Source organism: Echinops telfairi, unplaced genomic scaffold (assembly GCF_000313985.2).
Source record: "Echinops telfairi isolate 266 unplaced genomic scaffold, ASM31398v2 ScPeMD7_7469;HRSCAF=8507_0, whole genome shotgun sequence".
Classification (NCBI taxonomy): domain Eukaryota; kingdom Metazoa; phylum Chordata; class Mammalia; order Afrosoricida; family Tenrecidae; genus Echinops; species Echinops telfairi.
In genome coordinates this window covers 28140699-28150612 of record NW_022111372.1, presented here as the reverse complement: position 1 = coordinate 28150612, position 9914 = coordinate 28140699, and the positions used below count along the sequence as shown (strand labels likewise).

General features: G+C 45.3%; 1 protein-coding gene and 1 pseudogene across 1 annotated transcript; both read left to right on the top strand.

Annotated features, from left to right (window-relative positions):
* The first annotated feature begins 1201 nt into the window (after positions 1-1201).
* LOC101661557 (carbonyl reductase [NADPH] 1-like) lies at positions 1202-8232 on the top strand. Its single transcript, XM_004696944.2, has 3 exons — positions 1202-1553; positions 2057-2164; positions 7577-8232. The coding sequence occupies exons 1-3, from the start codon at positions 1265-1267 to the stop codon at positions 8011-8013; spliced, it is 834 nt and encodes a 277-aa protein (XP_004697001.1). The 5' UTR covers positions 1202-1264; the 3' UTR covers positions 8014-8232.
* A 1566-nt stretch (positions 8233-9798) lies between these two features.
* Positions 9799-9914, top strand: part of LOC101658090 — a 2278-nt pseudogene continuing 2162 nt past the window's right edge.

Genomic DNA, 9914 nt, shown 5'->3' with positions numbered 1-9914 from the left:
AGTTCCTATCTCACCATACTCCTAACACTTGTTGCTTTCTGATTTTTTGAATTGGACTATCTTTGAGGGTGTTAGGGGGTATCTCATAGTTGTTTTAATTTGCATTTCCTTTATGGCTAATGATTGGAAACATGTTCTCATATGTTACTGGTCATTCGGATTTCCGCCCTTGTGAAACTTCTGTTCAGGTCCTTTGTCCACCTCCTCAATGGGTTATTAGTTTTCTTCTTATTGTAGGCTAGCAGAGTATTGTAGATTTTAGTAATTAAGGCCCTCTGGTAACTGATTTTCCTGTGTCTCAAAGGTTTGGGAATGATGTGTTATCATTTGCCTTTGTTTCTAGGAATTTCTTAATTTCACCCCTTTTTTTATGTATTCCCCATCTTTCTTAAGTAGTATGTTGTTCAGTCTCTATGTGTTTGTCTTTATGTTCCTGCTCTTTCTATGATTGATTTCCAGTTTTTTGAGATTCTCTCAGCTTCTTTAATGGTTATTTTCTCTTCCTTTGTGATATTGAGGAAATTTGCTTCCAGGAATTCCCATGCTATTTTCTCTATAAAATTTTTTTGTTGTTGTTTCTTCTTGCTCTAGGATCCTGAGCAGGATAGAATTGTCCGTGAGTTTCTGAGACTAACAATTTAAGGGAGCAAAAAGCGTCCTAATTCTCCACCAGGCCAGAGGAGGTTTTTGAACTCTGCTTCCAGGGCTCCTTTACCCACCCTGGTCACCGTCGTAAACGTCTCCATATTGACTTGCCTATTTGAGATGCTTCCTGTAAGTGTGGCCACGCAACGCCTGTCCTTTGGTAAGTGACTTATTTTATTCAGCAAAATTTGCAAGGTTCATTTCTTTTGCAGCGACACTGGAAACAGTTCAGAGCACACTTGGGCAAATCTGAAGGCGCAGTGGTGAAGATTCAGATCTACCGGAGAGTTGAAAGGTTCACATGGCCAGTCCAAAAGGTCCTTTGCTGGAAGGGGAGCCTTGACTGTCACTGGTGCGTTAGGCAGGGTTTTGCAAAGTCATCTCAGAAGGCTCCCTGGGGCATTGGGGGCAGAAGCCTGAGTCCACGCGGGGAGGCGGGGCTTTCTGACAGAGCGCGGAGGCTTTGCGCATGCGCGGCTCCAGACTATATCCACCCATTGAGCGCCCCGCATTCTACAGCCGCTTCTGGTCAAAGCGCGCACCTTGGTCCGCTTTCGGCAAAGGTTTCTGCACCGGCGTCTCCGGGTCGCTGCTTCTCGCCGCCGCTCCACCTGCAACCATGACCTCCTGCAGCCGCGTGGCGCTGGTGACCGGGGCCAACAAGGGCATCGGCTTCGCCATCACGCGCGAGCTGTGCCGGCACTTCTCCGGGGACGTGGTGCTGGCGGCGCGGGACGCGGAGCGCGGCCGGGCGGCCGTGCAGCAGCTGCAGACGGAGGGCCTGAACCCGCGCTTCCACCAGCTGGACATCGACGACCCGCAGAGCATCCGCGCGCTGCGGGACTTCCTGCGCCGCGAGTACGGCGGGCTGGACGTGCTGGTCAACAACGCGGGCATCGCCTTCAAAAGTAAGGCGCTGGGGCGGGCTTGCTAGGGGCGCCCCCGCAGAGGCCGGGCGGGGCCGCTGGCGACTCCGGGGTGTCGGGAGAGACCCCTGGATGGAGAGGCACCCGAGGTGAGAGCGGAGTCCGACCGGACTTGGAGGACTTTGCATCTGATAGACCTTCACATTTCCCCGGCTCACACTTTTCCACATTTCTTCAAACGCTTTCTCGACGATTGAATTCAGAGCAGTCAAGGAAACTTTTCAGTGTGTGTTTACAAACACTGAGACGTTGCAAAATAAAGTCCACAAGTTCTTGTGTGTACCAGCCGCCCCATGGGACCCCCTTCGAACTAGAGAACCTCACACCAGAAAACGGCCATCCAGCACGCTCCTTGGCATTCACTGGGTGTCACATGCACTATTTGGGGTGGGGCGGGACACCCCAGGGGGGGAGGGTGTTAATCTATCTGTAGAATTTGATGACATTGTTACACTTGAATCGCTCTGTTCTTTCCTTCCCCGAAGATGCTGATCCCACACCCTTTCATATTCAAGCCGAGGTGACCCTGAAAACCAACTTTTTCAGTACCCGGAACATCTGCACAGAATTACTGCCTCTCATAAAGCCCCAAGGTAAGTCTGAGCTGCGGAACACCAGTGTGGCCCCCGCCCCTGCTGGAGCTGACCTCTGCCTGCCTCCCTCAGCTCTGTGCCTCCTCCCAGGCGTGGTTCAGCTGAGGACTTTGCCCTCCTCCAAGGCCCATCTTGGCTGCTCTCCTGCAGGAGACCTTTGCACGCCTGGGCCCTTCTTACCTTGGTTCTAGTGCCCCAAACGTTGGATTCTCATAGGACTCATCTGTTGTCACCTCTCCTTCCTCTGCTCCCAGAGTGAACTTTCTCAGTCTAGGGAGCTGGCCTCCTGTAGGTGGCAGCAGCATTTTTACTAGTTTATTGAACAAACATTTCCAATGATATTTTATTGTGTTCTCGGTGATGAGTTACAGTGACCAAAAATAATTTCAATAATGTCTACACAGACTGTCCAGCAACATTGCTAATATTCTCCACAACCTGTGAACGTCCTCATGATTTCTGGTGTAGTGGTTCCGTCTCCAGGTATCTGGTGTCCCTGCCCTGTTGTCCTCTTGTCTTGCTTTAGAATAATTATTGGCCATCTGGTCTCCTATTGATGTTTTTTAAAAGAAACTTAGTACACATGGGTGAGACTCCTTATCTTGTGACTTAATCTGTTATTTAATTTTAATGGGGGAAAGCAGCCTTATTCTTTTCATTCATAACATTTGTGAGCATTTACAATATTAATGGAACTTAAGTTAAAAAAATTTTTTTAAAGAATCCTAGATATGAATAAGAATACAATTAAATTAATGGCCCAAACTATTGTGTCCAAAAATTATAGCTAACTACTTGGTGTTGGTAAATCTCCAAATGGTCCAAGATTTTGATAGAAAGTACTTTGGCTGCAAGGATGAGCATTTGATTTCCCCCAGTAATAGAAATCTCTCTTAATCCTGGAGAGCTGTTCCTTGGGTCGTTGTTTCTATTTTCATTTTCATGCTGTTGGTTTCGGCATAGCTGTCTGCAAGAATGGGAGGAAGAGGAGGTTTCCACTCCTGCCAAGAGTTCCAGTCTCAGATACCCAACAGGGCAATTCCGCCCTGCCCTAGAGTTGATGTGAGTGAGCTCAGATGCCACGGGAGTGAGGTGCTTTGTGTTGTTGTTCTGTTTTTAATCTGCAAGAATGGGACCAAAAGCATTCTTTACCAAAGCAACTAGGCTAATATTTGGAGAATGACAAAGGTCAGTGTAGCATACCCAAATGAATATTTAATTCCTTTCTTTAGGACGAATTCCTTGTTTTTTTAAGGAGTATCTTCATCAAAATAAGTATATGTCCACAAAGTAGGCTTATTTGAACAAGAAATTACTTGCTAATGGTTACAGTTCTATTTGCACATTTCTCAAAGGGGGCAGAATTATAACCAGACTTTGAAACTATATTTGAATAAATACCCCCAAAGCTATTAGTCTTTAGGTATAGCCTAAAAATTAATTTTTAACAAGCTTAAAATTAATTTTTCATCTAAGCAAGTTGTCTATTTGTTGTAATTCCAATAAAAATTACAGAGAACAGGTTTTCAGGAGCGAGCTATCAAAATGCTGTGATTGAATTTCAAAATATACTTCCTAGTCTCACACACAGATAAAGGTCTGAAAAGTTGAGAAACTACACCAGAACTGTAAGTATTACCCTTCACGTCTTAGGGTCTGTGCAAGCTCAGAATCTAACCTTCCTTAATCTTTAAATAAAAGAACTGAAAAGTAAAGAAGTAGAAGTACCAAAAGCTGCCCTGGCTCTTCAAGCAGTTGGGAGAAGGAGTGCATGATCCTGAGGAAGATGTGTCCCCCCTCCTCCTCCCTAATAGGGTCTGCAAGTCCTAGTTTGTCACATACACACCCTCACCCCCAGATCAACAGCACCTGCTTAGCATGAAAGGAGTTTCTCAGGCAAGTTGTCAAGGGGCGTATCATATACGTATTTTTTATGGAAAAATACACCTGTTAACTAGTGTTTCTTGCCAGATCTTGTTTCTTCTGTATAAACATTTCCACTTATATAACATTGAGTTCATTTTTCCTACATTCTCCTTCCTGTGCCAATGAGTGTCACTACAGCAGGCTGTTCTTGGTTCCATTTCTTGACAAAAGTTAATATTCCACTCCATCCTCCAGCACCTTACTTTCCTCACCTGAAATGCAGTAAATGGGGTTCAAGTGGAGAGGTGCTAGCATGTTAGTACCATCCTCTGTACCATCTTGCTGAGACCCCATCATCCTCTCACCAAGCTGCACCCCCTTTAATTCAGTAGTCACATCTTGGGAGTTTGCCTACCACTTTCTCCCCATCCCCGCTTGCCCCCAGTCTCTGTACAGTCATTTCTGGACCAATGCAAAACCCCCTGAGTGGTCGCCTTTCTAGTCTTCCTTCCCTTGCCTGTCTCCACTGACCAGCAGACATCCCCTCTTGAAAACCCCTCAGGAAGGAAATCCAAGCTGCTGGGCATGGTTTACAAGCATCTCTGTCACCCGACTCTGCCGGAGAGCAGGCTCCTTCTCCCGCCCCATCACCCTGCTCAGTGTGCTCTAGCGGACTGTTTTTATGCTCCTGACCCTAAGGCCCGGCGAGGGAGGGGCACACCAACCCAGTAAACATGCATCCGGAAAGGCAAGCTGCCCCACTTAGGGAGTTTGAAGCGGGGCTTTGAACGGGGGACATCCTTGTACAGTGTGCCCTCCAGTCTGCTTGATGGCCTCACGTCTCACCTCACCCCCTTCTCCCAGCCTGGTCCTCCTAGAAGGCTCTACTTGCCTAAGACTGGCTCAGCGGGCATCAGAGAGTGGTTCTCTCCAATGAGACCTGACCCCTTCAGGTACTCCAGCCCTTGAAGGCAGGTTTAGAGCTCTGTGTGACTGTCTGTCCTAGGGCTGCTGTCAACAATGACCACATCTTTGTGGCCGACAAGACCAGAAACTCATCCTCTCCCATTCTGGAAGCTACGAGATTCTTCCCTTCCTTCAAGAGTCTCGCCTTAGATACAAAGGGCAGTGCTTCAGTCTAAGGGCCACTCTTGTCAGACAACATACGGCGCTGATGTGGGGGTAATAAAACATTGGTCATTGGCCCTTTTGGTGTGTGCTTTATTTGCGTAAAATATCATAACCTTGACTACGAAGAAAGTGATACCAGCAGGAACGGTAAGAGGAAAACTGAGAACCACGGTAGAGTTAAAGAAATCGTTTTAAAATTTAAATCAGGTCACCGCTTGTTTGATTAGGCGGCTGAATACAACATAGATAAATCGACATTTCCATTTTGAAGAAAAAATTTGTGATTAATGTGGCTAATGTAGCAAAAGGTGTGAAATCATTAACTACAGAACAAAGGTTGAAGAGTTACTGTTCATTTGGGTAAATAGGAAGTTTGGTGACAACAGCGCGTTAGACACGGTGCTATGCGAGAAGCCTTGCAGGCTCCCTCGTGACTTAAAGGCCTTGGAAATTGAAAATGTGTACGTTGGCGGCCTCAGAACCCTTTATTTGGTTTTCCATGATTTTTTAATGAGAAATATGTATCGTTCTCAAATTTTTCATGGCTTGAACACCAATTTGGAAAGCATTGAGTTCAACAACTGAGGGATTTGTGTACACATTTCTACCATGGACCACTTCCTTCAAGTAAATGCGTCCTTCATAGTCCAGTGTTCTTTCCACGAGGCAAGGTGCTCCCTTTGATAGAAGCTCCATCTTTCTCACCAACTGGCCTCCAAGACACCTCAGTGCAACCCGAGCGGCTCAGGGACACAGGAGATTTTACAGCCACTGCAGTGTATGACGAGGAATGTGTAGTGATCCAGAAACCTCCACAGCAGGTTCTATGGATTAAGGAAAGGTGGAGGGAGAGGGATGGTAACAGGCTCTTAAAAGTTCTAGGAAAGGGACCATCCGCTAAACAAATGGCATTAAATTGCCATTTGTCCCATGAGGATTATTTGTAATATTTTCCAATAAAATGGTAATGCTGTCTCAAGTGGACCAGGACATAAAAAACCATATAATGAATGGATTTTGAGCTCCCATGAATTGTAAGCCCTAATCTCAGAACAATGAATTTTTATGATGTGGCCCTCCTCAATATGTCACCTCATGAAGACATCACTGAAGATATGGGTGCTATAGCACAGTGTGGGGAGTAATCAGATGGTGTCTAGGTACCAGAGGGAGCAGCAGTGGAGGTCTAAGGGTCATCTAAAGCACACATTCATCTAGGTGAGTTGTCAACTAAGTCTGCAAACTACAGGCACACCAACCAGCATGATCAGAGAATTATGAATAAAATCCAAGATCAGAGGGAAGACTATCAGAACTGAAATTCTGAGCACCCAGTTTGTAGAAGGCCATGGATGGCAGTGAAAGCCCAAATCCATTTACAGAGCCCCCACATGGACTAAGTCTCCACTGAAGTACCTGCGTCCATGGACTAAGGACATAAATATTCTTGCTTCCGGCAAGACTGCATCAACATGGGTATTATTGCAGATATAGTTCGGGTAAACCTTAACATCATACCATGTGTTTTTCCTAATAACCCACTTCCAACGTGTTCTAGTTTTTATTACATTCTGCTATATTTTTTATTGAGGTTCCTCAGCGTTTTGTTCTGTTGTAGTTGCTGGGTTTGTTTGGTTTTACTTGAATGATTTTCTTTATATGAAACGGGTAAATGTACACAGACAACAGATTAATAGTTTATTAGCATTAGAAGAGTCAGTTGGAGGTAATGGGAACTAATAATGGCTATAAGAATGAAGACGGTGCTCTCAAATTGATTGGGGTGATGAATGTACAACTCTTAAATATACTTAAACACAATTGTATGATACATGAGTGATTTGGCAAATAAACCTTTTTTTTCCCCTTTTCAATGTTATAGAAAAGCCAGATGCAGACTTAGTTCCTCTGCCTGCAGTTATAATGTTATAGAAATGACTTAGTTCCTCCGCCTGCAGTTATAATGTTAAAGAAAAGACTTAGTTCCTCTGCCTGCAGTACTGAAATCCCATGAAGTTTTTGAGCACAGTTACTCAGAGCTCACAAGTAGCCCTGTATCTCAATTGCCTTGGATCCTTGCTTTGGACCCTGAGCATCTGGGCAGTGAGGCGCCCATCCTGAAGGTCAGGACTGTCTACAAGTCAGTCCCGCCACAGCTGGGGCTCAGTGCACAGTTAACTCGGTGGCATAATACACTGGCAGTGTTGTGCAGCCATCACCAGTGTCGACGTCAAGAGGTTTTCGGGTGTTCATCCCAAGTGGAAATGTTAGGATATTTTTAATATAACAATCTGTGGAAAAGATAGCCATTTATTTTGGCCATCAGGAGCTGATAGAAACTCGACAGTCTTGGTGTTTGATACTGGCCTTTGCCGTGCCTATCTTTTCTATATAACGGCGTTTATTGTATTTTAGGTAGAGTGGTCAATGTGTCCAGCATGGCTAGTGTCCATGCACTGAAGTCCTGCAGCCCGGAGCTGCAGCAGAAGTTCCGCAGTGACACCATCACCGAGGAGGAGCTGGTGGCCCTCATGAACAAGTTCGTAGAAGACACAGAGAAAGGGGTGCACCAGAAGGAGGGCTGGCCCAACACTGCCTATGGCGTGTCGAAGATCGGCGTCACCGTGCTGTCCAGGATCTACGCCAGGAACCTGAGTGCACAGCGGCCAGGCGACAAGATCCTCCTGAATGCCTGCTGCCCCGGGTGGGTGAGAACTGACATGGCGGGGCCCAAGGCCACCAAAAGCCCAGAAGAAGGCGCAGAGACCCCCGTGTACTTGGCCCTCTTGCCCTCAGATGCTGAGGGGCCTCACGGGGAGTTTGTTTCGGAGAAGAAAGTTGAGCCGTGGTGAGCGTGACACACACAGCGTCATCCTTGGGCGCCATTTTGTTCCTACCTTGATTAAACTATAGAGCATTTATCTGATGCTTGTCGACATTTCTAATTCTACTAATTCTTTCGTGATTCCCCCTCCACCTCCTATCCCCAGATGTTGTTAGGGAAAAAATATGTGTAATCTGTTAAAAAAATAACCAAGAATTAGTAGATGAATAAAAGTGGTTCTTGATAATGCCTAGTTTTATATGGATTATTTGAAAAAAAATCAATTTTTTTCGTCGATCTGCCAATAGCTCTCGCAGTATGTCATTTTAAATGCCAGTGTCCTGAGCACTCAAAGCACTGCGTAGGGCTTACCTTTTCTAAGCATTCTTTGCAGGCATGCCCTATACCCATTTAACAGAACCACTTTAATGGATGAAGGCAGTGGGCTTAACCTCTCTACTCAGATTCTCCAATAATCATTCTTATCACACATTGTTATATCAATAACAATAGGGAGAAGAAATCAGTACAATCCTTGAACAGCCAGATCCTATTCACAATTCTTAGAATTAAATCCTTTTTAATCGAAATTATCCCATTCATATGCAATGCGGTCTTAGGCCTCTAGCTGTATCATCAGGGCCTTGCCTTGTCTCAGCCATTTTAACTAAGCAGCATGGCCTCAGAGAAGTTCAAGGGGAACTTTCACCCCGGAGCGCAAAAGCTACCCTAAGTTAGAGGAAAGACAAGCATCTACTCTCTAGCTTCATGATTTCTTTCTCTAGTACCCCACTCCCAAGGTGCAATAATGTGTTAGGCCAGGTTGACTAGAGACACATATATGCGTAAGAAAGAGTTTAATATCAAGGATTAATTATATATCAAGAAAACTTCCTTACTGTGAATTTAGTTGGGCCATGTGGTTGAAGACGCCTGGGGCGAGTGTACAAATAGAGGTCTCATCATCACTGGTTCCGCTGACCCCTGGCTTGTAAAGGGACAGACCTTATGATATCTGCCCTCTGAATAAAAATGCTATGTACATGCAAAAAAAACCCAAAACAAGCATCCCATCCCTGTCCAACTCAAGTCCATAAGACTGGTACGAGTCCCGAAGTCCCTCTTCAGACTCAGGCAGTTACAAGCAGTGATGCAGAAACATCACAGGTTGGTGGGTGTGGAGTTTTGTGGATCCAGTGGCAGTGGCAGGGTTCTGGCAGCCATCAGGGTCAGCCTTCAGCAAAGTGAAGATCGGGGAGAGGGTGCCTCAGACCCTCATGAGAAAGGCACACCCACAAGGCGTCTCCATCAGGCTATGACCTGATTGACAGGCTTAACTCCATCTCTACACTTTCTCCCCCCATCTCTACACTTTTATAAAACTTCAAACTGGCATGAAATTATGTATCTACCACATCCATCATATAATTTAAAAATATTTTTAAACGATCTCCTTTGACCCCTTTATTTATTTACTTAACTATTCTCTCGGTAAGCAATTTGGCCTTCTCTTCCCTAATACAACCTTTCCTTACAGATCAACTCACCTGATGTTAGGATCTTTTAAACCAACCTCCCACCCCCTACCATTTATAGTTTTTACACCTCCTTTATCCTCATTCTGGAACTACTAGTTTTTCACATTCAGACTAAAGTATCCCTCCCTTCTGAACAAACACAGTTCATATAATAATAACCTGCTCAAATTACTTAGAAAGGTTTTGGAGCTCTTTAGATCTCTTATGATTGGCTGTCCCAAAGAGTGCCCTCCTCTCCAGTGTTACTGCTCACTTTATAGACTGAAAGTTGAGACATGAAGGTGAGTTTAGTTCTAGGCCTGAAGGGTTTCCAAGGGTCATAGACTTAGGGGTTACTTCAGCCTCTGTCAGAGAAGTAAGGCTGGCCTTTTTCACGATTTTGACTTTTAGT